Here is a 27,497-nt window from a genome sequence, read left to right on the forward strand (position 1 = left end):
CCTTCTTTGGCCAAAGAGCTTAAACTACTGTAATCTGTGTAATTTCCAAAAGCACTTATTTGTTATGCATAATGACTTTCAATTATGGCAGTGTGAACATCCGCTGCTCCAAAACTGTGCGCAACGCATACAAAAACTCAACACCTCTAAGGATCATTGAAAAGCGAAATATTCCCTTTGCTTCAAAAGGGAATTCTGTTGATCGAATCTGCCTCATAAACTTCTTTTTAAAGAGCAGTATCCAAACCATCTCTTGCCATAGTTAACAACTGTCGTGCCCAAGCAAAGTCGTGTAAGCACAAAAAATCAAGAAGCTAAACAAGTCGCTACACCTTTTCACCAATACATCAATCGTGTACATCATGTCTGCCGAGCCCACTGACTCAAAACCAGAGACCCCTGTGGAAGACACTCCAATGACGGGCACAGAAGATGCTGGTTTGGAGCAGACAACCGAACCTAAAGATGGTGAGAAACCAGCTGAGACCGAGCCTGAACCTGTCGATCTTGAAAAAGTTAGAGCAGCTTTCCAGGAAACGGCTAAGAACTACCTTATTGAACAGTCAAGACACGTGGTGATCCCCTCCTTCTCCAAATGGTTTGACATGAACACAACCCACCTGATCGAAATGAAACTGTTCCCAGACTTTTTCCCTGCCAAAACTGAGGAAACCCCATCCACCTACAAATCCCCAGAGGTTTACAAGAACATGAGAGATTTCATGATCAACTCCTACAGAATCAATCCAATCGAATACTTGACGGTGACAGCCGTTCGTCGTAACTTGGCTGGTGACGTTGCCAGTATAATTCGCATACACCGCTTCTTAGAAAAATGGGGCTTGATCAACTACCAAATAGACCCTAGGACAAAGCCTACACTTGTGGGCCCCCAATTCACTGGCCACTTCCAGGTCACTTTGGACACCCCACAGGGTTTGGCTCCATTTGTGCCTGAAAGTGTCAAGCTCAAGGATGCTTCGGAAACACCAGCCGCCGAAATCGAAGGAAACGGCAAACCACAAGAGGTCAAATCCGAAAAGACCGTCAAGTTAGAGGAGAAGGCTGACGGTTCGATCCCACTCAATTTGGAGGTCACCAGAAACATCTTTGAGGAGTCCACGAATCAGAAGGCTCCTAACTCTGTGCTGTACTTTTGCAATGAGACGTCTAACGATGTCAGCAAAGTCAGATATCACAATCTTAAGAGTAAGGCTCTGACGAGTGGAACGTTAGGTCCCCTGGTTATCAGTAAGGAAGTTTTTGAGCAAGGCTTATTTCCCTCCAACTTCACTTCTTCTGATTTTGTCAAGCTAGAGCAAAGTTTCAAGCAGAAGGAATGGACTGAGCAAGAAGTGCTTCTTCTTTTAGAGGGCATTGAGATGTACGCTACCACAGATTTAAATAACCAGACCCTTTTTCTCAACAACAACGGCCAGTGGGACAAGATCGGTGAACACGTCGGATCAAAGTCTCGTGATGAGTGCCTAATCAAGTTCTTGCAGCTTCCTATTGAAGAGAGATACCTCAATAACTTGATTAAGCCTGACGCTGAGAAGAAGAAGCAACCAGACAGCCTCGACAAGGAATCTATCATCCAAGATGTTGTGAGAAAGTTGGTGGAATCTAGAGAAGGTAAGGCCACTTTGCAAGAAAATGCTAAGAAGAACTTGGAACAAACTGTTCTTGATCAGACCAACTTGGTGAACCAGGTCATTGAGCTTACTTTGGAGAAGTTCGACGCTAAGGTTAAATTAATCAACCATTTGGAGGCCGATCTCATAAAGACGGAAAACTTGCTCAATTTGCAAAGAAAGCAAGCACTCATCGAGAGGTGGTTGAACTTTGAGAAGGTCAGCAAATTTAAGAAGGAGAACAACAACCCTGAGTTGGAACCATTGTTGAATGAGTTGTTAACCCCAATAAACATCAACGAGATCAACAAAAACTTCAACAAAATCAACTTAGATAACTCCGAGCAGTCAAAGACGGATTCAGACAAGGAGAAAGTGGAGGAATCATTGCCTATTAGCGTTGTTAAGCCTAAGGCCTATCAATTCTGGTCCGCATAATGTTAATGTGCGTATGGCGCCTAGTGCGCTTATCCACTGATAATAAGTCTCGATGTTGCGAAATATCTAGCCTGATGATAGACTCATCCCAACTTACCCATGGCTGAAAGGTCATTTTGTACAATTATAGGAATAAAAATACAACGAAACGCACGAAGTGTATTCATTTAGATAGAAGATGCATCGCTGCGAAGTGCATACTAAGCCCATCGATCCAAAAGTCTTAATCATCAAACCACCATTTTTCAACAACTCATGCTTATACGATCCATCAGAAATGGCTTTCTACGACCAGGGACGAGGTTATACACACAAGTTTTCGCACAAAAGCTAAATCCACATCCATCTATCCCGGAGCCTTTTGCTTATCCTCAGTCCAAGCCTGACCCACACGATGATATATATGTGGCAATGAGTTCAGGTGTAGACTCTTCGGTCACAGCTGCCCTACTTTCGTCAAAATATAAGAACGTGAGAGGCATCTACATGGCCAACTGGTCACAACTGGCAAAATGCACCGAGGGAGAATGGGCTGCTGTTCAGAAAGTATGCGAGCAGTTGCAAATGCCCTGTGAACGAGTGAACTTTGAAAAAGAATACTGGGCTGATGTGTTTCAGCCTATGATAGATATGTATGAGCAGGGACTCACGCCAAACCCGGACTTAGGGTGCAACAAGTTTATCAAGTTCGGAAAGATGATAGAGCATTTGGCTGCAAAGTATGATGGTACCGAGCTGAAGTGGTGGTTAGCCACCGGCCATTATGCCAGAGTTGAGAAGGCGTCGAACCATTTCAATCTTCATAGAGCTTACGACGGAAACAAAGATCAGTCTTACTACTTGGCCAGTATACCGAGGTCTGTACTTCATAGACTACTACTTCCCTTGGGTCACCACACAAAAGTTGAAGTGCGAAAGATGGCGGCTGATTTGGGTCTCTACACTGCTTCAAAGCCTGACTCTCAGGGCCTTTGCTTTGTGTCGCCAGATCATACAAAATTCCGTCATTTCTTGGATGAATTTATACCCCCAAAGCCAGGCAACATCATAACAGAAGATGGCAAAATCTGGGGTAAGCATCTGGGTATTTGGCATGCTACAATTGGACAACGACTGGGGATCTCAATGCCTCAGGGCGATCCCAAATACAGCGGTGTTTGGTTTGTGAGTGAAAAAAGAAGAGATACCAACGAAATCGTCATAGTCAAAGGTGGCGCCAACGAAAATTTATTTTCAAACAAACTAAAAACTTCTGGGTGGGTGTGGCTTCAAGGGAAGGTGCCAGATGATCTACAAAATATCAGCTTCCAATATAGATCGCTTCAAGATCCCATTCCTATCGAGGAATTGACAGTTGAAGGTGACGAGATCACAATCACCGCCAAGACCAAGCAACGTGCGATGGCACCGGGTCAAAGCATTGTTGTATACCAAGGAAATCGTGTCTTGGGTAGTGGTGTGCTCTCTCAAACCTACAAATAATTAACCTAGATGTAAATCACATGTATGTATATAGAAAAAATACCTGAGCCCAAATAAGATCTTCGATCGTAACATTTAAAGAAAGAATTGAAAGTTTAGTTCATCAAAGTCATAGCACTCCTCTCAAACTTTAAAATGCAGTGATCGTTGGGTACAAGTTTTGCTTGCTCTTATCAACCTTGGCATCATTGTCCTTGCGTTCTTGCTTCTGCTCCTTCATGTTGCGGCTCATGACAGCCAACTGCTGGCACACGAAGTTGATCATTTCACGGTGCTTCTTGACAGTTTCAATGTCAAAGTTGTTACCATCCTTGATCGACAACTTGTTGAAGTTCTCCAAAACATCGGCGTGGTCATCCTCAGTAGTGTCCTTGGAGGACTCTTCATTGAGCTTCTTAGCCGACTTCTGAGTGTTGCTAACAGACTCGTATTCCACAGAGCCGTAAGGGTTGGCGCCGTACTGACCGCCATTGAGCTGTCTGTTGACCTGTGGGAATTTTGGAGTGTAGCCTGAGCTGTGGTTGTTGACAAAGTGGCTGTTGTTGTCGTAAGACTTGTTTTGGTATTGAGGCAACATTGGGTACAACAGGGACTGTGGGCCTTGCTGTGGCTGGAATTGCTGGTTTGGAGCGGCACCCTGCTGCGAAGCACCTGGACCCATCATGCTCTGGTATTGCATTTCGATGGAAGACGACAAGTTGTTGAAGAACTTTTCGGCCTCGTAGAAGTTGGCCTGTGGGTTGGCGCCGTAGGAGTAGTGCGAGTTAGGGTTTGGAATCATGTTGTGGTTGTGGAGGACAGAGCCTTGGCTGCTGGTGGAGGAGTGGTTGGAGCCCTGCTGGTTGTTCAAGAAACCATCCAAGTGGTTCAAACGGTTGTAAACCTCCATGTTGTACTGAGGCTCAACTTTTGCTCTCTTGTTGGAGTCCTGGTTACCGTAGAAGTTGAAATCACTAAGGATACCGTTCATCATGTGCATGTTGTGGTCCAAGCCTCTCTTCTTGGTGTCAGCAGCAGGCTGCTGATGCTGTGGGTGAAGGCTGGTGCTGAGGTCGAAAACTTCCTGGCGCTGAGTCATCTCATTACCCAAGGTAGGGTAGTAGGCGGTTCCGACATCGAAGGGTCCGTGGTGAGGAGGCAAGACTGGGACTGGGTAGTGCTTGTCGCCCTCTTTTTCGTTCATCTTTTGAGACTTCTTCAACTTTCTTTGGTGTTCGTCTTCATGAGTTCTAGAGTGTTTCTTCAAGTCCTGAGGTCTCTTGAAAGACTTTGTGCACAAGTCACATCTGTATGGCTTCAAAGGAACGTGCACACGCAAATGTGAGGTGATGTGGTCTCTCTTCACAGTGGTGACACCACAATTGTCCCAGTCACAAGTCAATGACAAGTTGTTGGAGGATTTACGACCAACGTGCTCATTGCACAAGTGGTCGTACAATTGCTCTGGGTCTCAAAAATAAGGGAACAGCCACTCCACTGACAGTTGAAGGGGCCCTTCATGTCAGCGTCTCTTACCTTTCTGTAGGTCTTCTTTGGCTTCTTCTTTTCAGCTGGAGCAGCTGCGCCGGTGGCATCGTGGTGGTGGGCGTGGGCATGGTTGTGTTGATGGGTGTGGTTCAGTTGATGAGCATTTTGCTTCATTGCCGGTTCGAAAGCGGTACCGGCAAAGCCGGTAGCACGGGCGCCGAAGTGAGCGTTGGTGAATTCCTTTCCAAAAGACGAGGTCTGCAGCACAGGGGAGTTGGCGGAAGACTGGGATGTGAAGGAAGTTTGTGGGGAGCCGTTAGAAGACTGAGTAGTTGGGGAATTTGTGGAAACAGCGTCAGAAACAGCGTCGAGGTCGAAGTCGACTTCAGAGTCCATCACCTTTTCAGCTGTAGCGTTCAAATAAGTCACTGGATGGAGATTGTAGTTCAGTGACATCTTTGGGGTGGGTAGGGGAAAGTTCTTTTTCTTGTGTATTTATAATTCGCAGCAAGCCGTATCGGTAGTCACGATAAAGGGTCTGCTGGGGAAGATAATACTAGTGAGTGGTGCGGTTGGGTAAACGAGGGAAGAAAAAAAACCTTTAAGATATGACGGGTTTGCGAGCGGTGCGAGAGATATATTTATGGAGGTAGGCTGTGGCAGAGGGTCATTTGATTATTACATTTGCCAAGAAGTTTTCCGCCAAGTAAATGTCCTGCATGTGGTAGGGAAATTTAAAATGTGGGCACCATAATGTCAAGAAAAAAAAGAAACAGGACCGGCTACCACGAGCGAGATTGTGCTGCAAAAGTGCGGCAAGAAAAAAGAGAAGTGGGAGCCTGTGCGAAATTTCCTTGTCCTCCTGCAGATACGGCGCCATCCTTCCTCGGTAGCAGTGCCGAAGTCATCTGCTCCATCTCCGCGACGCAATGGCGTCCACTTGGCGTTGACGTGCGTCGAGAGTGGTAAACGGGTTACACATTTGGGTGCATTCCGAGACCTCGCAAAAATATGAAGGTTCTTGGAGGTAAAAAATGATGCCTTCAGCCAGATTCGAACTGACGATCTCCTCATTACTAGTGAGGTGCCTTACCAACTTGGCCATAAAGGCAATAGGATATCTCCCGGGGGTGAGTCGAACACCCGATCTCAAGATTACAATCACATTACAGTCTCGCGCCTTAGCCAGCTTGGCCACCGAGAGGATATCTGCATGAAAGAAACGCGGGTCTTATATATGCACTATTCCGGCACAATTCGCGAAATCAGGATATTTGACCTCTTTGATAATCTTTTGACACTTCGCAGATCACATCTCTCCGGCGAAATCGTCTAAAACCCAAAACTGACGAAATTAGCTCGATTTCAGCTCTTTTGGCCAATCATCTCTCGAAATCTCCGGAACAGCATGAGCAACCACCGCTGGCACGTCAATCAAAAGCAGCTGCTTTGTTCATTGTCTATTGAGACAGGCAGTATAGTTCCCCTTCCTGGTATGCCCCGCCTTAGCAGACTGGGGAGCCGTATAATGGGCCATATGACGTTGCTCTTTATGGAGGTGGGCCTGAAGGGTAAATGCTTGGCTACCACGATTTCTTGGTTGACGTAACCCTCGCAACATAAAAGTTCCGGTCTAATAGTGGTCGCGAGACAATTACTAAATGTGTGGCGCCCTGCAAAGGCCAATCGGTCCACAGGAAGTGAGTCGATTTGAAATTCTCGGAGCTCTCGCTGCGGTTTGAGCTACATATACGATGTGATGAGGTGGACCCATAATTTCTCGACTGCCACGGCCCCATGTACCAAGGAAACTTATGCTGATTACACAACCTCGCCGTTCTAGAAACATAATGAATATGCCATTGTATTGTGCTAATGCGATCGGCCTCGGTAAAACAAGAGAACGATGGTGTTTATGATGGAGCCAAGCGCTGTCCGTCAACTACGTAGTTTCTCCGGAGATTTCAATGAGGTCATTTTTCCTTCGATAGAACCTCCTTATCTTATCTTGTAATGAGTTTGGGTTTTCATTTTGTTTTTTTTTTTTTTTTTTTTTTTTTTTTTTTTTTTTTTTTTTTTTTTTTTTTTTTTTTTTTTTTTTTTTTTTTGGACCCTGTGACGCAAGTTTGAGGTGGAGACCTTGTGGGTGAAAACCCTCTTCACAGTATGGACGCAATCTGACTCCTGTAGTTGTTTATAAGTCCGGTCCTCTAGAAGAATCTTGTCATGCTGTAGCTGCAAATTACATTTCGTAACGTACGGAGTTATTTCTTTTTTCATTTTCTAGGCCAATTGCAACATGTTGCATGCATTCGATGGTACCTTAAAATCGTAATCTTTTGTTCTACCGAATGATCTGCCAAACAATCAGGGAGGCAGTCATTTCGCGTCTTTCTAGTAGGTACTTAGGGGCTTTTTGCGTCCTTGAAAGGCGAATGGCTGCATGCGTACCCCACCGGATTTATATGGGTCTCTGGTAACCATGCCAACACATAATACGGAAAGAGGGTTCCCGTGTGAGATGGAAATTTGATTTTGGAAGCTAAACCAGGAAATGTCTGTTTAAAGTTAAATTTGTGAACCAGACGTTAAGAGCGCCAAGACCATAAGAACCCGCATTTGTCCGGCCACACCAACATCGTCAAGGATTAAAACAAAGCACTTCAAGCCCGCTTGTAATTGCTCATTGATCTATAACTTTGCTCTACAGTGTGTAAATACTAAGAGAAGAAGATAAAAACTGTAGTGGGGTTGGATTGTAACAAGTTCGTCCAATCAATTGCATATGAAGGGCATTTCTAAGTTCCCTCTTCGAAACTTATTTCAATAAAATCTCAAAGGCCCACCAGTTTTGATTCGCAATGTTTATGAATCAACCTTGACAGTCGGGACGTAAAATCCCGCTCCAGTTTTGAAGTATAAAATTTCTGCTTGACCAATGGTGATTCAATGAGTGTTTTTGTTGGCCAAGTACTATTTTATGGAAACAAAAGGCGCTACCTTTGTCAATGGCATCACTACTTTATTTCTTAAAAGCTACAGACGGAATGTTTACAAAGCTTCTAAATAGAACACGAAAAAACTTTAAATGTAGTCAGTAGCGCATAGGAGTTCGCTTCCAAAAGTAGCCCAATACAAACCCTACGTCTCAAAGAAGATGGTCCCGCTCAATTTGCGGTGAATGATTTTTTTTTTTTAATAGAATATGATGACCAAATATTGCTTTGTAGTAATTTATCCGCTGGTATTTCCATTGCATATTGAATGAGGCTTACTTTTATGTTATTTTTTTTTTTTTTTTAACGATTATTATATTAAGAGGACGCCAGAAAGAATAAATTCTTTCCAACAAAACCTATATAGTTTTAAGACCTACATAGTAAACCTCTTAATGTGTTATCAACAGAAGCTGACCTTTTTATGCTATTGTTCCTAGGAGGCAAGCTGGATAGATCTGGGTGTACGGGTTTTGGTCGTGTGAGGCTCACACAATTTATTGATGATCTAAATTTTTCACGACAACAGATCTGAATATAAAATCCGATATGGTGTAATGGCTAGCACAGTTCGCTCTCACCGAGCAGATCGGGGTTCGATTCCCCGTATCGGAGTTATTTTTATGACAAAGATCTACAGACCAGAAGGGAGATAATAATTTTTTCTCGATCTTAATTTATTTTTGCTTTTCAAAATGGGGTAAGAGAGTGGGGAAGTGAAGGTACTTTAACGAACTATGGTATGAAATGCCTGAATTTTGACCCCATTGACGTTTTTCCCAGGGTACAGCATAACAAAATTCGTTTAGAAGCCTCTGTTTACTGAGTTAGTAAGAATACCTTTCCGAAAAATGCAAACTTAAGCCAGATCGGGTGATCGATCCGTATTGGTATATTATTTTCCTTGCACAGATCTTAACCTTCACCTTGGCGATCTCTCTCAAATGTCTTCCTAGTTGGGTTAAGAGCATTCCGCGACCCCGACCAACTTGCTGCAAAATATGAATGTGGCAGTGATATTAAAAAAAAGCCGAGCAACGAGGATTGCTGGACCAGGTGAAACTTCGAGGACGACATTTTTCCTTACATCAGAAATTGGTGATCACAAATTGCTGTGAAGGGGGAAGGAGTGCCCAGCAAGGGTTGCTTCTCCTGCAGGCGCAGCAAGCTATAACCGAACCGTGCCTGGGTTCATTTCCGTTTCCATAGCTGTTATGAACATTCTGGAGCTGGCATCAAAGAAATAAGACCAGTATTCACTTAAAATGACAATAGTTTAGACAGAAGATTCGTAGTAAAGATTGACTCAAGAAAACTACAAGGGAGGTCACATGACCTTCTCGAGGATCACTTATCCTGTAACTCTATCAGCTATCACCTAAGCATGCCAGAAAGACAACCACAAACACAGCTGCAAACGCAGACGCAGGTAACAGCGCCCGCTCCAGTTTTACAGCTTCGACCTAAAAGCGAAAAAGAGAAGCAGAAGAAGAAATCAAGGAGTAAAGTGCATTGGACAGACGATGTAGTTGATAATGAGCACATGAACAAGAAAAAGTCCAAGATTTGTTGCATTTTCCACCCACAGAGAGAGTTTGGTGAATGCTCCAGTGACAGCGATAGTGGGCTGAGTGATTCGTCATCAGATGAAAGCGGCGATGAGAGGGGCCGTCCTTGCAACCATAATCATGACCACGACGAAGAGCATAACCATAACCACGGCAAAAAGAAGGCAAGGGAGTCGAGTCCCAACGCCTACGAGAAGCAGCCACACTATAAGAATCTAAGTAAAGTTCCTGAGGACTCATAGATTACGATGTGTACGAAACGAAATACAAGCAACTTTTTAGCTATGTATGTATTATGCGATTAGTGAACGATTAAAGCAGGGCCAAAAAATGGCCTTGCTATTCGGGGTTAGCGACATGCAATATACGGCGAGAGTAGTCGTTCTCGTCGGCAAAGGAAAATTTAGATGCATTGGAGTTTTGGAACATGGTCAGTGGGTCCAAACGGTTGTCAAACTCCAGAATTGGGAACATGATGGGCCCGCCAGTGTCCGGAGCAGGCTCCTTATTTGGATTGAGCTTCTTCTTTGACATGCTGCGGCCGACATGAGAACCAGCCATGCCGTTCGAGCCTGGGTTGAAGATGGAAAGGATCGACTTGCTCAGATTGTCTCTCTTTAGGTTTGAGCTGCGCAGCGAGGATTTGGAGTGATACTGCGCTCCTCCAGCCACCACAGCCTTCTCGCCGTTCACTGATAGCTCATCCGAAGAGTATTGATTCTCTTCGTCAGAGTAGTCATCGTTCCGGCGACCTGCGCCGAAACAACAGCAGTATAATAATGTTCCCAAGGCGCCAACTACTACAACACCCACGGCGGTGAAAGTGCCAGCAACTTTGCCGGTGGAATCAAAAAATGACTTTTGTTCATCGCCGTTTGCGTCACCGCTAGCTTCACTCGAAGCCGAAGCCGAAGCCGAAGCCGATGAGGAAGAGGTGGATGCAACTTCCGTAATGTAACGGGTAGAAACCACCTGTGATGCAGAGCCGTCAGCAGTGGCCGTAGAGTAGACGGTTGTAGCCTGAACGGAAGTGACCACCAGGGCCTGTTCTGCAGGGGCAGATGACGACGATGACGAGGACGATGAAGATGACGACGATGAAGTCGATGTAGACGACGAGCTGGAAGTGCTGGAGCTAGAGGCGGAAGAACTTGTGCTTGAAGTCGTGGTCTCGCTGGACGAAGGCTCCTCGTAGGTCAGGGGAGGGACGGTAGAGGATGTGGAAGTCAGCGATGGTGTGGAAGATGTCGATGGTGTGGACGATGTCGTTGGTGTGGACGATGTCGTTGGTGTGGACGATGTCGTTGGTGTGGACGATGTCGTTGGTGTGGACGATGTGGAGGTTGTAGGAGGGTCCGAAGAGGACGATGTGGGAGGCGACGTTGACGAGGACGATGTTGACGAGGACGAGGAGGACGAGGACGTCAGGGAACTCGTGGACAGGCGCCCCACGGTTCTGGACGGACTTTGAATGAAAATGTAACCGTAGTAGCCATCGCCACCGCAGTTTTCCTGCTGAGAGTAGCCAGGGCAGCCGGTGTTGCAGTTATCCAGATCAGAAGTGTCTGCTGGCACATCGTTTGTGCACCAGCAGCTGAATTCCTGAGTTATAGCGACGGCATATCCGCCGTCCTGACAATGGTCGTGGCACCAGCCATTGGACATGTACTTGTTGGAGGCATGGTCGGAACCGATATTTTGCAGGGAGCAGACGTCGAGATCGAGGCCTGCCGCTGAGGACACTGCTGCCAACGAGAGGAGCAAAAGGCGTAGCATCGTTGGAGCCAGGGCCAGATGATTTTGCAGAATCGAATCAGCGCGGAGGGCAGCCGATTTATATCGGCAGGCGGTGCAAAAAGTCGCAACACCGAGTTGCAGGGCGCTGTGCGGTTAACACTGGTGCCAGGGAGAAACCTGCTCAGCGGTAAACGACCAGTGGGCCAAGGGCGGATGGTCGGCTCCTACGTATAGACAGAGGCGAAAGAGGGAGAGGGAATTCTATGTTTTTTTTGAAGAAAACAGTTGAACCGTCGGTCAGGGTCCATGATGTGGAATTTCCAAAAGGAGGTTTTTTCAAGACGGCTAAGGCTCGGCCGCCCCATTCTGTAAGAGAAGCCCCAAGGCGACCCAGGCAGGTCAGCAGAAACCCGCGGCAGGGCGGCAGTGTGAGACATCGCCTGAGCCATATGACAACAAAACGGACGACATAAAGGCCTCTTACCGTCTATTTTGCACAATCCTTGGCCAGCGCTTTTTTTGTCAAAAATGACAGTCGCACTTCCGTAGACCAAAATTTCACCTTCTTGTAGATTGCTGCGCCGTGCAGAGAGTTGCCTTTTTCGCAGCCAAGGCATCGGGAGGGGCTTCCATGCTCGAGCGTTATTGTTAGAACTGGTCCCCCAGAGCAAAACGGGCAACCTTGTCGGACCGGGCTCCTTGGAGACGGACAGGCCGAATTATTATTAGTAGAAGGAGCAAACGTTTAGCAGACCCAGTGACGCAGAACAGCCAAATCGCTTTTTCTGCCCGATTGGTACCGTCCGCTTGGCCCTTTATGGTTGCGCCGTTTCTCCCGCCATGCTGGTAACGGTTGCGCAAACTGCCTCACCACAAGGTCCACCCCCCTAGACAGCGATCTGCCCGAGCTTAATTGCCTCAAAAATTATAAAGTTAAGCCTAATTCCCCTGGATCTGTTTTCGAGACTGTTGCTAATTCTGCCCGCTACGGAAGGTCCAGGAAGTTAAAGCAGGGGGGTGGCTTATGGCTCGGCTTGCCGCTGTGCGTTTTCCCTCTACAGAAGGTCTGTCGCTATATCGGGTGCACAGCGATCGCACTTGTTTACATCAACATGGACGTCCAGGGCGAAATCGACGCTCTACGGGCTGAGATCGCTGGACTTCGAGCCGACTTGGGGCCGCTTCAGCTGAATCACGATACCTTGTTTCGTCAAGTGGCGTCTTACGAAGCCAGCAATAAACACCATCTCCAGAAACACCGGCCTAGAAACGTGCCCCATGAACCAACGGTCTCCCTCGACTGCTTTGACGATTCCATCCGACAATACTTCAAACCGGCCCTGCTGATCCCTCAAGCAGCTGCGCCGCCTGCCGAGTCTCTGTCAATCCAGGAACGCACCCGCCAAGGCACATACTCGCTTGTGGAGAGTGTCCATCGATTCGGCGGCATCACAGCATTCCCTATCAACGACGCCTTGTACGATGCTCTGGACGACGCCTTGCTAGGGCTCCGATTCGACGTGCTTGCCCACTCCTCCAATGCCTTCTTGCCGTCGCATTATATCATTCTTCGGCGGGTCATCTCCAAAGACGAACGTCACAATTGGCTGGTCTTCAGGTACACCACGCCGGCGTACGTGTCGCTTGATTCCTACAAACACCACCTTTCGCATCCCGATGAGGCGCTAGGGCTCCAGAAGTTCTGTGAGTGCGTGAGGGCTGCCTTGGTTGCAACCCAGGCCCGCCACGACATGGTCCAGGAGCTCAAAAGCCTCACTTTGGAAGGAGGCAGGGCTTTCGCAGCCATAGAATCCGACATCCAGTGCCGTCGTGTGGCCCTAACTTTGAATCTGGGCCAGTCCATTGAATTACTTCTTGGGAGCCGCCTGGTGGATCTGGTCTCCTCCACCCTCCTGCCTTCACTAACGTTGCATGTTTCTGCCTTGCTTTCCGGTGCATCGATTGAAAAACTTCAGTCTGCATTCACCCAGGTCTTGAAGTACATACAATCTCACACTGTAACATAGGGCCGATGAAACAATCTGCAAGGCGATCTTCATCGACATGGCATCCCAAAGCGGCTGGATTCCGATCCATTGTCGCTATTATCAAACGATCACCACGACACAATAAATTTCCTTCTCATGGCAAAAAAGAATGTTTCACTTGCACCCGGACCAATTGGTTCATAGACAATGGCTCAAATCTCTTCCCCCTGCAATCTCTCCCTGCAATCTCTTTCCCTTGCATTGTGATGCGCCGCATGGCCACCCATCGATATGCATTTCTACACTACACTTGCACCATTCAAATCAAACTTTTGTCGTCTCTATTTGCAATTGTAGCAGGACTGCTAGACTTACCCTACAAAGTCACGCGGCTCCCGATTCTTGTTGCGATTAAAAGGCATTGCCGAATCCAGCGCCCGTGGGCTGGTATCCCAAGCCGGTGTTGTTCATTCCCAAGCCAGCACCGCTCGTGATCATCAATGGCTGCCCAGCAGCTGGCTCATCATCTGTCTTCTCAGCAGCTCTTCTCTTCTCTAAGTCCTCGTAGACCTCGTTCAACTTCCTCTGGTTCTCGTACGCGACAGAAATCTCGTATGGCTTGATGAAGTTGCCCAAGTTGTGCAACCAAGCCAACTCAATCACATAGTCGTACTCAATCAAAGAGTAGGCGGTGTACAAGAGGGCAACGAAACCCTCGTGGTTACCAGTCTCAACAAAGTAATCCAAAAGATCGTGCGCAAGCTTGGTAGATTTGGAGATGGCAACAGTCTTAATTAAGTCAGCCCACAACTTGTCATTCTTCAAGATTTGAATAGACTTGGCAAACTTCTTGTTCTTGGTGTACAAGGTGGCGGAGATCTGGCGGAAGAAAATGAGGTCATGGTTCTCCAATCTCTCAGCCAAGTCCAATGAGTTGAATCTGTTGCTCGACTCAGACTCAATGGCAGAACGCAAAGATTTGTAGTCCTCCTCTTCAATCAAAAGATCATGGTAAGCGCCATTGACAATCGAGTTGTTCTTGTCAAGCACAGAAATCAAGAAAGGCTTGATCAATGGAAGGTTGTCAGACTTAACAAACATTCTGACAACTCTTGGAAGATCAAGCTTTGGAATCAAGACAGACATCAAGTCCACGAGGAGGGTTGGGTTCTCCTTCAAGTAGAAGTTGATGGCCTTGTAGTAAATCTCCAAGTTGGAAACCTTCACAATGATCTCCTTCAAAGAACTGTGGTCGAAGGCAACCTCAGACTTGTCCATCATGGTCAAGGCAGCGTTGTCCCACTCCTCGTAGTGGCAATACAAGAAAATCAACTCTGGGTAAAGGTGAGCGGATTCACAGGCGGTCAAGACCTTTGGAATGTTGATACGAGACCAGAACAACTTCAAATGCTCCATCACCTTCTCAGGCTTGTACTTGGTGTAAAGAATGGCAAGCTCGGTGAACATTCCCATATGAGCTCTCTCCAAACCCAAACCGCTTTCGAAGAGAGCAATAACCTCGTCGAAGTAACCGTTGTACTCGTAGGTCTTCACCAACTCTGGCAACTCCTCAGCATCGATGATCAAGTTCAAACCACAAATCTGGGCCAATCTGAACTCCTTGTTCTCAATACAGGCACTGTTGACCTGCTTCCAAACCTGAGTGTTGGAAGCCTTTCTGGCGCAGTCAACAGCAGACTGGTAGTCCTCCAAATAAACCAAGGTGGTGGCCAACTTGGAGTACTTTGAGATGTTGGAGTACAAAATCTTAGCGGCCTTGTAGTTCTTTGCCTCGAACAACTTGTCACCGATGTCTTCCAAAACAGCCACATTGGGTCCAGCAACAAACTTCTCGATGTCAGTCAATCTGTTGGCGTTGGCGTAGCAGTTGATCAAAGCATTGTCGATAGCTGGTTCCCTCAAAGTCTCTCTAGCCATGTCCAAGAATGGAACCAACTCCTCCTCCTTGCCAGCACGTTCAGCGATTTCAATAACCTGCTCGAAGTTCTGTGGGTTTTTAGACTTAATGTACGAGTCGATAGCCTCGGGAATTCTCAAGCCGTTCAACTGAGCGGTACCCAACTGGTACCACAAGTCCGAGGTGTCGTGCTTCTCGGCGTACTGCTCACCTCTATCAAGCGACATGATGTCCTCAACCAACACCTTCATAGCATCAGTTCTTTGTTCAAACTTATCGTAGATCTCGAATGCTTCCTCGAACAAATCATTGTCAATACACAATGGAGCGATTTCGTTGGGATCGAACTTGTCGAGCTTCTCAATGTAGTTAGCAACTCTGGTTGAGTCGGCCTTGATAGCAGTCAAAAGCAACAAACCCTGTAAGGAAGTGTTGTCGTTGAAAGGAGATGGCTCTAAGATGATCTTTTCCAAAAGTTCAATCAACTCCTGTGGCAAGTCGTTCTCCATGAATGCCTTCACAGTGACAGAAATGGCCTCAGGATCACTCAATTCTGGAATACCAGTAGAGACAACCTGGTCAATCAATTGCCTTCTGTACTCGTTGTCTGGGCTCAACACCTTTGCCCACAAGTCGAAGTCAGATTTAGCCAACAAATATCTTGCCTGGTACTTGTACATCTTGTTCTCGTTAGTGATGTTAATCAACTCGTCGTCGTTGTTACCCTTGGAGTAAGCAATGTAAGCCAAGTATGGATCACGCTTCTCACAGTATCTACCAACAGACAAAGTATCATATTGTTGATTTTCTTGCAAGAACTTCTCAGGGCTGTTGTTGGAGTCAATGTAAATCTTGGCCAAGGTGTTGTAAACCTCCTGGTCAGAAGAGCCACCCTCTAAGGTCTTCTCCAAGAATGGCAACAAAATCTTCAATCTGTTTCTCTTTTCAACTTCCTCGACCAACTCCTTAAGAGGAACTCTGCCCAAAACGGACATCAACAAGCTTTTAATGATGTTCTCATCACAGTCAACGTCCAACAAACCTGCGATCACCTGGGGAGTGTTGGCAGAGTTGACTTGCTGGACATAGACCTCGATAAACTTGAAGTACTTGTTCTTGTACAAATACAAGATCAAGTCGTGAACAAAGTTGAACCTGTCGCAAACAATAATGAGTGGCAACTGGTCTTCCAAGTTAGCTTCCTTCAAGAAGTTCTTAACCTTTTCACCATTGTAAACATTGTTATCTCTAACAACTCTCTCGATTTCCTTGGTCTGATTCAACTTGCTTGCAGCTTCAATGTACTTGTAAACCACATCTGGGTCCTGTGTCAAGTTAACGATAGAGGACAAGTAGTAGTACTTACCTTCGTTGGACTTGTAGGTTTCGAAAAGCTTGATCAAGTTGAGAGGCCCAAGAAGATCAGAATACTTGGTTGCCACCTGGATCACAATTTGCAAGTTCTGCTGCAAGTTGTTGGTCATTAATTCGTTCAAGCAGGCCATGGACTGCTGAACATTTAACTGGCCAAAGTATGAAACCAACCAGTCAGCTGGCAACACGTTGGTGTGGACAATGACTCTCTTGATGTCCTTCAAATCGTCGTAGTGCTCCAAAGCTCTCTGGAACAAGCCAGACTTCTCACACAACTTACCAATGCTTGGCTTGTCGTAGTGGCTGAACATCTGGTTGCCCAAGATCGCGTCAGCAACTTGAGGAGCGTGCAACAAGTTGGTCTCCAAAACCTTGGTTTGCAAGTGGCCCTCAGATGGGGTGTCACTCTTAAGAGCATCTAACAAGAAAGCGGTACCCTGTTGGATGTAGTTCTGGGAGAAGAACAAGTCAGCAATGTTCTCGATGTTCAAATTAGCATCGCCGTTGGCCAACAAAGAAACAGCAAATTCACTGGCCTTATCTGGGTTAACGCGGACCAAGTTTTGAATAAGATTAGTGTAGTCAGGGTTGTAACCAACCTTCTGGCAGTAAGGAAGGATCTTTTCAAACTGACCCAACTCGGCCAAAGACGAGACAACCTTGATATTAACGTTGGCACGGACGTAGACAGCTAAAGCCAAAGCAGTGTCGTAAGACTTGACAATGTCACCCAACTCCTCACTGGAAGTCAACTTGTCCTCCTTCAACCACTTCTCAAACAATGGTTTACGGTCTTGCTGCAAGACTGGCTTGGCGAGCTCGATCGACTCGTACTTGTTAAGAGTACCTCTGTCCAACAAGGTGGAGAAGTATTGCAAGATTGGAGAAATCTGTCCTGGAGAAGGAGTGATGTGTTTCAATCTGTTAATAGTATCCTGGGTTCTCAATTGCTCAGAGGAGGCAGCCACCTTGGCAGCATTGGTGTAGTCACCTTGGCTCAAGTAGTTTTGGAATTGCTGCTGGAACAAGTTTTCGGCACCAGGGAAACCACCACGGGAGGAGAGCGACAATGCCAAAGATACATCGGACAAGTTGTCCAAAACGTAGGGAATGATTTTGTCCTTGGCGATCTCGACAGCCAAAACTTGGCCCGACTTGTTAATGGTGATGAGACCTGTACCGTCGTTGTAGGGGGCGGCGGTGAACACAGGCTCAGCAGTGATTCTGTTGACAAACAAGTTGGAGCCGGTCTCGATGTCGTACAAGTGGATGAAACCATACTTGGTCAAGATATAGATAATTCCGTACTTGTTGGAGGTTTGCAACGAAATGGGGAAGTCATTAGTGGCATCAGGAGGGAAAAAAATCTCGACAGTCTTCTTGGGGAATGGAGGGTTGCCATCGACGTGGTCAATTTCGATAATGTGCAAGTTACCCTGGCCAGAGGCAGTCTTGTTACCAATACAGAAGACCTTGGTGGGGTTAGCGGCACCGCTGAGCGTGATCTGGGCGAAACGAGATACATGACCCTCAATTGCCTGTGAAACGCCTCTAGACTTGGAGAACAACTGAATGTGGCCAGCAATTCTGCCATCTTCCTGAGCGATACCAGTGACAGCAAACCAATTTAGGTCTGGCTCAGCAACAAAGTTTATGATTTGACAGCTGTTGAGCGTGTGGTGTCTGTCGGTAAGCTTGACGGGTCCGTCGTTGGTTCCATCGAAGATATTCCACGTGTAAATGGTGGATGCGGTGACAAGACCCAATACCTCGTTGGTCAACCACTTCCAAAGAACAACGGGTTGCTCTAGCGTGTGGGACTTCAATCTTTGTTTAGTACCCAAGTTGAAGACCTGCAAAGCAGTACCATTGGCTCTCAAAGCAATCACATTCTCAGTAGGATGCATGATTGCATTGTCAGCAGTCATGTTCTTTCTGGTCACCTCAAAGTTGTTTTGAGCATCGATGATGGCGACAGTGTTGCCTTGCTGAGTGCTTTCACGCACACATATGTAGCGATCAGATTCAAGGGTGGTTGACTTAAAATCAAGCGACTGCTGTTGAATGCCCAATTGGGTCAACTGAGCCAATTGGGTGAAATTGATGGGAATGTCCGTCATATTTAAACCAGCAGCCACACGGGGATTGAAACTTTCAAAAAGTAGGGTTGTGTGTGGGGGTTGGTGTAAAAGGGGACGGTAGCAAAAGGTGGTAGGTGGTTTTTGATCTCGTGGTTTTGTTTCCTAGGTGGCCTCGTTGGATTATGTAAGCGGGAGGCACGGGTGTATAATAGCCTGGGCTTTCCACCACTACTCTGACTGAAATTTGCGATATTTTCGCTGCTGGAGAGACAGTTTATATAAAATTTTAAATACTTATCCAAAAAGATGAAGTCTTTTCGAATGCGTTGCGTAACTACAATGAAAGGGGGGTGATTTCGGTTATCGCGGCCTGGCGACTCTCGGACCGTATCTGGAAGAACAACTTGTTCAATACTGGCTGAAAAAATGAGCATTTAGGTCACAAATTAAAAACCACTCTCTTGGTGAAATGAAGAACAAGAGATATAATAAATGAAGTGGAGGATATTCGAAATTGACCACTGTGTCTCAGTTGCGCCTATATGTCTCACGGTCTATCTTTAGCAATCACACCGAGGGCCTGGTACCATTGGTCTCTTTTGAAGCAGATTAGATAAATTAAACTCAATTGCATCAGACATCTCTCTATTATGATGAATCTCAAACGCTGAAAATCTCCAAGCCCCAATGCACGGTCTAACCACACAATCTCATAGCACTATATTGGAGGCTGCACTGACAACAAAACATCCTCAACTAATGGGTTGGTGAATCCAGTCGTCGAGTTTTTGTCTGGTTTCGAAGCATTCTTCGTTAAGTAATTTTCAACGTGCCTCCACTCACTTCCAAACCAATCACCTGTGAGCATGGAGATCTCCATTTTTTTCCTATAATCATCTTTTTCGCCAGTGCCACTAAAAAGAGGGTTTGTTTCCCAATCTATGAGCCAGGATGTCACCTTTCGAAAGGCAACTTTGACATGCTCCGGCGTGACAAATAGTCGTTCATCGTCGTCAGATCTTGCAACAACTAACGCCTTAGCCAATAAAAGAACATTTTCTCTCGCAGATAAAGGCGGTCGACTAGAAAGCGGAGCTAAGGAGCATAATCGATGTGATCTGGCGAACACGAACAATGAGAAGGCGTACTCTTCAACAGTGGCCTTCACAAAAACGGTCTCTAGACTGCATCTCGCCAGCAAGATGTCTTTATTACTTGATTGTAGCTTTAACTCGTCGCCGTCCTGGGGGATGTATAGCTGGGAATAGAAAAAGCGGCTCTTGATCTGCGGGTTTATCTTTGGCATATGAGTACCATTGACAATGATGGGAACCAAAATACAGATTGGTGGCTTTCTTACCATCCGGTCGCCCAATTGAAAAGGCTCATGGTCAGTATTTCTCGATGACACCTTGCCGTACCTCGATAACTCATCCAAGACTCGTAGAAGATTGCGTTTTTTATCGAAATCGAGCTTCACAGTCTCTAGATTCTTCCAGATGACCATACTGTAGACAAAACCCTCTGGATTAATAATGCTTTCCGCAATAGCATTGAAATCAACGTCTAGAGCATGGAGATCAACCTCCACTATATCATCAATGTTAAACCTCTCAGTGGCCAAGTATTTTAGGGAGTTCAAACACTTATGGTAATCAGTGGTTTGTATGACAAAGTCTTTCTTGGATATGAGGGCAAGCTGGAGCGCTAGCCCCAAATTCTCCATAGTTCAGGCAGAAGCTTTGTAGTGTCGAAGTGAAGTTGATGACTGCACCTGAGAGTGAGATAGTAGGATATGGTTCGGGTGCAAAATGATTGAAGCCCTTATACACCCGTCACCAACACCAAGATAGAGTTTCTCAATGGGCCTGTTCTAGACAGATTTTATGTCTCCTTCATTGGTTGTTGAGTAGTTTTTGATATCATGGATATTCAGCACGTTATTGACCTTAGAAGCCGCATTTTCCGTTTTTTGAGTGTTTGAAGGCCCGGAATCGATTATTCAGAACCTCAACAATCCTAATTTGATAATAAAGGTTGACAGTACTGAGATCCATTTTTTAACTTTAAGTTCATATATACTTGTGTTTCCAGTATCATCCACAGCGACTTCGTGGCCAAGTTGGTTAAGGCGTAAGACTGTTAATCTTAAGATCGTGAGTTCGACCCTCACCGAGGTCGTTTTTTTTCGAAGTCAACTTTTACAACCCTCTCTTTCTTTATTTCATATTTTTACAGTCAATTTGAGACTCATACAGCGCCGTGTAAGGCAGGCAGCATTGTTTCGCTCATCCCTCTCTCTTTTGTAGTAATGCTAGTGTGCTCTACTTTCGCACCCATTACGACATCTCTTCCCTCACTACATCATTATGGCACCTCCCATCTACGTCAAAGGAGGACAATGGACGAATGTTGAAGATCAGATTCTTCGAGCTGCTGTTTCCAAATACGGTCTAACTCAGTGGGCTCGTGTGGCCTCGCTCCAACCCAAGAAAACAGCCAAACAGGCCAAAGCTCGATGGAATGAGTACCTCAATCCAAGCATCAAGAAAGACGAATGGAGCCCTGAAGAAGATGAGAAATTGTTAGGTTTAGTGAAACTATTGCCTAATCAATGGAGGAGCATCTCCCCGATCATGGGCCGTACTCCCACGCAATGTGTTGATAGGTACCAGCAGCTTCTAGATAGAGCTATGGGGAACAAGGATGAGGACGAAGAGCTTGACGATCTTAAACTATCCGGTCATGGAATTGAAACGCTACCGGCGTTGGGAAATGCATATGAGAGTTTGCCATCTCGTCCAGATCTAGAGGACATGGATGAAGATGAACTGGAGATGTTGAGTGAAGCCAAAGCCAGGTTGGCCAACACAGTGGGCAAGAAGGCTAAACGTAAAGAGAGAGAGCGTATGCTTCAAGAAAACCGCCGAGTCACGCTTCTAGAAAAGCGGAGGGATCTCAAGGCTGCTGGTGTGAGGATGAGTCTAGAGCTGAGGAACAAAAAGAAGCGGAACGACTTCGACTATAATGCTGATATTCCTCATGAGCATGCTCCTCCTCCAGGGTTGTACGATACTACTGGTGAAGATGCTGTGAACGATAGGGAGCGTTTGAGCTTTCAGGAGCGGGTCAAGTTTAAAGGTGTAGATGCACCAGAGGAAAAGGCTAAGAAAGCAAAACCAGATGGTAGTGAGGAGAGGGCAAAGAAGAGACAGAGGCAAGAGCTTTCGGACGCTGCAAAGTTATTTTCGGATGCCGCTGACCAGGATCTCAAAAGGAGGAAGTTGGTTCTACCTGCGCCAGGCACCACACAGCGAAATGAAGAGCGGGTGAAGGAATTGACTTCTGGGGCCAGCCTGGGCTCTTTGCGATCAAGGGAGGATCTGGTGTCCAAAAAGAGACTTTCGGAGCCGATACAAAAGTCGTCTATGAAAAGGCTTCGAGAGTTCATCAAGTCAATGTTTTCCAAGATACCGCCGCCAAAGAACAACATCCAGCCCAAGCTACCTCAGATTGACAAGACTATTCAAGCACTTGCAGCAGGTCTGGATATCGATGAGGATCTGGAAGACCCAGGCTCGAAATCGGAGCAATTCCGAACTCTGGCATCCATTCGTGGCTTGGCGGCTCCAAATCCTCATTTATTGAAGGAGATTGACCCCAAGCTTTCTGAGACAGAGAAGGCCATTGCAGCAGACTTCCAGGCTCTTATCAAAGCCGATTACAAGCAATCCGTCGATACGACGTATGATGCAGATTCTATCACCCCGCTTGGAAAAACGGATCATAAAAATGTTCTTTCCCTTATTGACATAGAGTTGAAGAACAGCAAGCAGGAAAAGTTACCACCAAGTGACTTTTCTCTCCCCAAATCAAAAGAAGCAAAAGCCCAAGTACTTCAGACAATCAATGACCTTCATGAATCATCTGACAATATAGATGCTCATATCGATCGGAGATCAGCTGAATACAATGGCCTGGCTAGAGAGAAGTACGACGCCATCGTCAATTTGGCTCAGCAACTTGTCGATGAAAACCAAAATGTTGCAATTTTGCAAAAAGTTTTGGATCTTGAGGAGATTGCTTTGGAGGAAAGATCTGCACAACTCCATGATCTTGTGGAATCAGTAGAGTTGGCCCGTTCTGAACTTTAGCTTTAATGCGACAGCCATAATTCGCAGCCATTAGTTCGCAACGACAAAGACCGATGCCAGTGCGCGACTCCAACATCGATACCCCAGATAACAAAACAGGGTACCACTTCACGCAATGTTCAACAACTTGATACAAATACCCTTCCGAATATGCGATGCAAAGCCGCTTCATGACATTCTTGCTGATTTCATCAAAAGAGACTATTTTCAGCCGGTGACGTCATTCGGAGATGACCTCAAGTACGCACAGCATCTTCAGAACAGTTTAGCGGTGTTATCACGCGAAGAAGCACCCGACATTGAGCATTTTGAGAGCACCTTGTATAATTACTACCACTTCCTTTCCGATGTCAACAACAAATTCATGGATGACTGTGTAGAGTTCGAGTGGTACGGCACCCTTCGGTACCAGCCCAAGCATTGCTCCTTTACTTCGTGGAAACAAGAGCAGCTTCAATTGATCTACGAAATGGGCGCTTTATACTCTTACAAAGCACTTCATGAAAACGCATATACCGATGACGGTCTTAAGCTGGCTTGCACGTCGTTGAAAAAGGCTGCAGGTTTCTTTGATGCTTTGCTTAATCTGAATAAAGAATTGCTCCGTGGTGTTCCTGACTTTGACGACGACACGCTTCAGTGCATCAAGATAATGCTCATTGCACAGGCTCAAGAGTTAGTATGGCTGAAGGCTGCAATGGGCAAAACCGTGAAAGACCACTTGATAGCTCGCTTATCAAAGAAGGTTTCTGAATTATACAAGCAAGCAGCAGAGTACGGTGCTGAGTCGGATGCAATTACTCTAGATTGGATCAACCACTTCAAGGTCAAGGGATATCACTTCGAGGCTGCCGCCCAATACCGTATGTCAGTCGTGGCATTAGATGGTTTCAAGTACGGTGAGCAAGTCGCCCACTTGAAAGTTGCTTCAAAACTCTGCGATGAAGGCGCTAAATACAAACGCTACGTTACTGAACCCGTTGTTGAAGATCTCCAGGGCTTGACGGATATGGTCAAGAGTACACTTAAAAGTGCAGAGAAAGATAACGACTTGGTGTATCTTAAGCCGGTTCCAGATTCCAAAGCTTTGCCAGTTATCACGGGTGCATCAATGGTCGATGCGGAACAATCAAAACAATTTTTCGAAAAGTCCTCTGAGAATGAGGCCTTCCAGCGTCTTGTTCCGTTCTCCATTATCCAAGTTGCCCAGGCGTTCAGAGAACGCCAGGAGGTGTTTGTCATTGACCATTTTTACGAGCCACTAAAAGCATTGACCAGGATGTTTAACAAGTTCCTTGCTGAGCGAGACCTTCCTGCTTCCATAGATGCGATTCAGAAGCCCGAAACTGTACCGGACTCATTACTTCACCATTCTCAGGAAATCGTTTCCATGGGAGGTACAAAGCTAATTGACAGCTCCATGTTTGAGATTGGTAAGCTCGCAAAGCAATGTCAAGATCTTGTGGACGCTTGTAATGAGAGACTCTCGATGGAGAGGTACGAAGATCACTTGATGAAGGAGAAGCAAGGATCTGATAGGTGGACCAGGGAGCCCTCAAGTGTTGCGGCGTCAGAACTTAGTACGAGGGTAAACAAGATGGCATCATACCTTGATCAAAGTCTGCAGAGTGATTCGCTAATCATGGACCTGTACCGTGCTATCAAAGAGGTATTGTTGGTCTACTGTGGAGGTAAGCAAAAGCTCATTGGTACAATTCCACGTTCGTCGCATGCTCAAGTGAACTCCAGCGTTGGTCAAGTTATTGGACAACTTCGAGAGCTACTAGCAAGTGGAGACAAAATTGAACAGAGCAAGCAGCGTTTGATCTCGTCGGTTGGAGTCAAATCTAGAGACCATAGCATCTTTCCTGTTATCATGAGCCAGTATAAGAAAAACCTGGAGAAGTTCCTAGATGAAGAGGGAAAAATCAGCCATCGAAAGTTCGAGCCGGTGTATGAAAGTCACATAAAGGCCTTCAACACCGACCTACAACTTGTCGATGATCTCAAACAGAAACAAATGGACCTTGAAAAGAAAATACATGAGAAGAACTTACAGCTTCTCGAGGTGCGCCAGTCCTCCGCAAATGCAGCTCATGACAAAAGACACCAGGCATTACAGAGCTTCGAGGAAGCATACGTCCAATATCTTGACCTTGTTTCCAACCTCAATCAAGCTTCAAAATTCTACGCAGATTTCTTAGATAAGGGAAACGCTGTGTTGCACGACGTGGACCACTACTTGTATGAGAGACGAGAGGAGGCCAGAGAGCTCCTGCTCAACATACAAAATCAAGACAAATTACGAGACATTGAAAATGCAATGCAAAATCAAGGAACACCATTAGCCGCTCCTCAGAGCCAAAGAGCATTTAGAGATCCATCACAGGATATGGACCACCACTGATGCAGTCCGACCAGGCTCGCAGTGAGTACTTCACAGTGCGATGATGTTGATGTACATCCATCGCCAGATGAGCTCATGATATTAAGGTATCTACGATATATGAAAAACTGTATCATGAGCAAGCCCAAAAAGAACGTTATCGCCATTGTTGGTACCACTGGTGTGGGAAAATCGCAGGTACGTGTTATGTGAAGCATCACTCAGCGCATCTAACAGTATAGTTAAGTATAGAGCTAGCGAAGAGAATAAACGGCGAGGTGATCAATGCCGACTCGATGCAAGTGTATAAGAGAGCCCCCCTTATTACAAACAAACACCCTATAGAGGAACGAGAGGGAATCGCACATCATGTAATGGACCATGTGAACTGGGGCGAAGAGTACTTCATCCACAGATTTGGGGAAGAGGCCAATGCTGCAATTCAAGACATACATGCACGAGGAAAGACGCCGATCATTATTGGTGGTACATTTTACTACCTACAAAAGCTCTTGTTCAAGAACAAAACTGCTGGGGACAAGGAAGAAAGTGCTAAACTACGAGATCTCACCAAGGACGAGCAAGCACTACTTGATGGGCCAGTTGAAGAGACCTTCAAAAAGCTTCAAGAGGTTGACCCAGTGATAGCTGGGAAATTTCATCCTGTGGACCAGAGAAAGATCAGACGAGCCTTGGAGATCTACTTGACAACTGGGGAGAAAGCCAGCGACGTTTATCGAGAGCAGAAACTCGATGAATTTGAAGACTCGTGTCTCAACTATAACACTCTTCTTCTATGGCTTCATTGCGACAAGGAAGTCTTGCTGCATCGACTCGATGTTCGTGTAGACAAGATGATGGAGGATGGTGCGTTACAGGAGATCCAGGAACTATATGACTTCTATAAGCAACAAGACCCGGAGCCTGACTGCAGTCGGAGCATTCTACAGGTGATTGGTTTCAAGGAGTTCTTGCCTTGGCTTCAAAGTGGTGAAACTGATCCCAAGCTCTTTGCCGAGGGAGTTGAAAGAATGAAGATCCGGACGCGGCAATATGCAAAGTATCAAGTCAAGTGGATCACCAAGATGTTGGGCGTTGAGCTTCACAAGGAGGCTCGCTTTGATTACATGTATGGAGGGAAAATGTACCTTCTAGATGCTACAGACTTGAGTAATTGGGGAAGCTTGGTGGGCGACAGAGGGGTGAGAATAGCGCAACAGTTTTTGAAATCTGGTCCATCCAAAGTAACAGAGCCTGAGGCACCAGAGCATTTGAAGCAGCTTTTACCTACATCCGAGTTTTTCGACTCCTTCAAGAGTAACAAACTTAAGGAAAGCAGTGCCAATTGGAAACACTTTGAGTGTTCGGTATGCAAGGATCTGGAGGGGCGTCCGCTTGTGGCTGTGGGAGAGACAAACTGGAAGATCCATGAGTCCAGCAGACGTCACCGGAAACAGCTTGCCTACAACGAAAGAAAGCGTACTCACGATGAGGTTGTTGCCAAATACAAGAAAATCAAGGAAGAGAGGGAGGCAATGAAGGCTGAGGGTAATGTGAACTAACGGAAGCTACAAACCCACTTATCCTCACGCCAAGGTTCAATTGCGTGATTACTCAAAGGCCACTGTAGGTTATTCCGTGCGGTCGGCCCGGGCTCCGAGAGCCGGGTATATGCCAACGGTATAAGATGGAAACCATGACTATGGTGACGGAAAAAGAGATCGAATTCCTTCCGCACCGAGGCAAAATCAACCCACAAATCACCCCCACTTAATTAAACTCTCAGATGTCGATCTTTGGAAGTTTACACCCATTCCGCCAGGCAAGCGGCGCGCACCGGTTGCTCTCGCTTGAAGATATTCCGATGTTAAGACGCATAATTCCATGGGGCAATAATAGCCGTGCTGACCACGACCAGAATTATGGTCATATCTATAAAAAACACGGTTAGTTTCAACAAGATCGCCAAAGCATGTCGTCAAACGGCGTCCTGCAGGATGGTGCTAGAAGGTAAGCAAAAACGGTCTGCCCCAGATATCCCAGTCAGGCCGGTCTGTCTGAAGGTAACCGAGCATACTCAGGAGTACACGGCGTTACCCGCCACCAGAGCATATATAACAATGTGAATAGATAATTTTTAGTCTAGTTTCTCGTCACTTTTCTTTCTTCCCTAATAAAATCAAATTGTACTGCTCCACTGCCCACCTCCCAATACAAATCGGTGGTTGGGCCAAGGCGAGGTGCACGGGCCTTTGTGCAGTAAACCTATACCCA

At 46.2% G+C, this 27,497-nt stretch overlaps 10 protein-coding genes and 4 non-coding genes across 14 annotated transcripts; 9 read left to right on the top strand and 5 right to left on the bottom strand. All coding sequences in view use genetic code 12, as the record gives it.

Annotated features, from left to right (window-relative positions):
* Positions 1 to 362: 362 nt before the first annotated feature.
* On the top strand, positions 363 to 2,072 carry CXQ87_000843 (uncharacterized protein; the record flags this gene model as incomplete). Its single annotated transcript, XM_025479407.1, has 1 exon — positions 363 to 2,072. One exon carries the CDS (start codon positions 363 to 365, stop codon positions 2,070 to 2,072), a length of 1,710 nt encoding a protein of 569 aa, XP_025338880.1.
* Positions 2,073 to 2,558: 486 nt separating this feature from the next.
* On the top strand, positions 2,559 to 3,554 carry CXQ87_000844 (tRNA-5-taurinomethyluridine 2-sulfurtransferase; the record flags this gene model as incomplete). The annotated part of the gene is made up of 1 exon (XM_025479408.1): positions 2,559 to 3,554. The coding sequence occupies one exon, from the start codon at positions 2,559 to 2,561 to the stop codon at positions 3,552 to 3,554; it is 996 nt and encodes a 331-aa protein (XP_025338881.1).
* A 130-nt stretch (positions 3,555 to 3,684) lies between these two features.
* RIM101 (alkaline-responsive transcriptional regulator) lies at positions 3,685 to 5,477 on the bottom strand (the record flags this gene model as incomplete). Its single annotated transcript, XM_025479409.1, has 2 exons — positions 3,685 to 4,997; positions 5,027 to 5,477. 2 exons carry the CDS (start codon positions 5,475 to 5,477, stop codon positions 3,685 to 3,687), a joined length of 1,764 nt encoding a protein of 587 aa, XP_025338882.1.
* Positions 5,478 to 6,056: 579 nt separating this feature from the next.
* CXQ87_000846 lies at positions 6,057 to 6,132 on the bottom strand. The gene has a single exon. It is a non-coding gene; the product is annotated as a tRNA-Thr (tRNA).
* A 9-nt stretch (positions 6,133 to 6,141) lies between these two features.
* On the bottom strand, positions 6,142 to 6,225 carry CXQ87_000847. The gene has a single exon. It is a non-coding gene; the product is annotated as a tRNA-Tyr (tRNA).
* Positions 6,226 to 8,560: 2,335 nt separating this feature from the next.
* Positions 8,561 to 8,632, top strand: CXQ87_000848. The gene has a single exon. It is a non-coding gene; the product is annotated as a tRNA-Glu (tRNA).
* A 769-nt stretch (positions 8,633 to 9,401) lies between these two features.
* Positions 9,402 to 9,827, top strand: CXQ87_000849 (PPP1R11/YPI1 family protein; the record flags this gene model as incomplete). The annotated part of the gene is made up of 1 exon (XM_025479410.1): positions 9,402 to 9,827. The coding sequence occupies one exon, from the start codon at positions 9,402 to 9,404 to the stop codon at positions 9,825 to 9,827; it is 426 nt and encodes a 141-aa protein (XP_025338883.1).
* Positions 9,828 to 9,924: 97 nt separating this feature from the next.
* WSC4 (Wsc4p) lies at positions 9,925 to 11,361 on the bottom strand (the record flags this gene model as incomplete). The annotated part of the gene is made up of 1 exon (XM_025479411.1): positions 9,925 to 11,361. One exon carries the CDS (start codon positions 11,359 to 11,361, stop codon positions 9,925 to 9,927), a length of 1,437 nt encoding a protein of 478 aa, XP_025338884.1.
* Positions 11,362 to 12,434: 1,073 nt separating this feature from the next.
* CTF5 (Ctf5p) lies at positions 12,435 to 13,349 on the top strand (the record flags this gene model as incomplete). Its single annotated transcript, XM_025479412.1, has 1 exon — positions 12,435 to 13,349. One exon carries the CDS (start codon positions 12,435 to 12,437, stop codon positions 13,347 to 13,349), a length of 915 nt encoding a protein of 304 aa, XP_025338885.1.
* A 372-nt stretch (positions 13,350 to 13,721) lies between these two features.
* On the bottom strand, positions 13,722 to 20,409 carry CHC1 (clathrin heavy chain; the record flags this gene model as incomplete). Its single annotated transcript, XM_025479413.1, has 2 exons — positions 13,722 to 18,753; positions 19,424 to 20,409. 2 exons carry the CDS (start codon positions 20,407 to 20,409, stop codon positions 13,722 to 13,724), a joined length of 6,018 nt encoding a protein of 2,005 aa, XP_025338886.1.
* A 381-nt stretch (positions 20,410 to 20,790) lies between these two features.
* CXQ87_000853 lies at positions 20,791 to 20,864 on the top strand. The gene has a single exon. It is a non-coding gene; the product is annotated as a tRNA-Asn (tRNA).
* Positions 20,865 to 21,052: 188 nt separating this feature from the next.
* Positions 21,053 to 22,837, top strand: CEF1 (Cef1p; the record flags this gene model as incomplete). Its single annotated transcript, XM_025479414.1, has 1 exon — positions 21,053 to 22,837. The coding sequence occupies one exon, from the start codon at positions 21,053 to 21,055 to the stop codon at positions 22,835 to 22,837; it is 1,785 nt and encodes a 594-aa protein (XP_025338887.1).
* A 115-nt stretch (positions 22,838 to 22,952) lies between these two features.
* On the top strand, positions 22,953 to 25,244 carry RIM20 (Rim20p; the record flags this gene model as incomplete). Its single annotated transcript, XM_025479415.1, has 1 exon — positions 22,953 to 25,244. The coding sequence occupies one exon, from the start codon at positions 22,953 to 22,955 to the stop codon at positions 25,242 to 25,244; it is 2,292 nt and encodes a 763-aa protein (XP_025338888.1).
* Positions 25,245 to 25,597: 353 nt separating this feature from the next.
* CXQ87_000856 (tRNA dimethylallyltransferase) lies at positions 25,598 to 26,785 on the top strand (the record flags this gene model as incomplete). Its single annotated transcript, XM_025479416.1, has 1 exon — positions 25,598 to 26,785. The coding sequence occupies one exon, from the start codon at positions 25,598 to 25,600 to the stop codon at positions 26,783 to 26,785; it is 1,188 nt and encodes a 395-aa protein (XP_025338889.1).
* Positions 26,786 to 27,497: the final 712 nt, after the last annotated feature.

This window comes from Candidozyma duobushaemuli (genome assembly GCF_002926085.2).
Source record: "Candidozyma duobushaemuli strain B09383 chromosome Unknown A_B09383, whole genome shotgun sequence".
Taxonomy (NCBI): Eukaryota; Fungi; Ascomycota; class Pichiomycetes; order Serinales; family Metschnikowiaceae; genus Candidozyma; species Candidozyma duobushaemuli.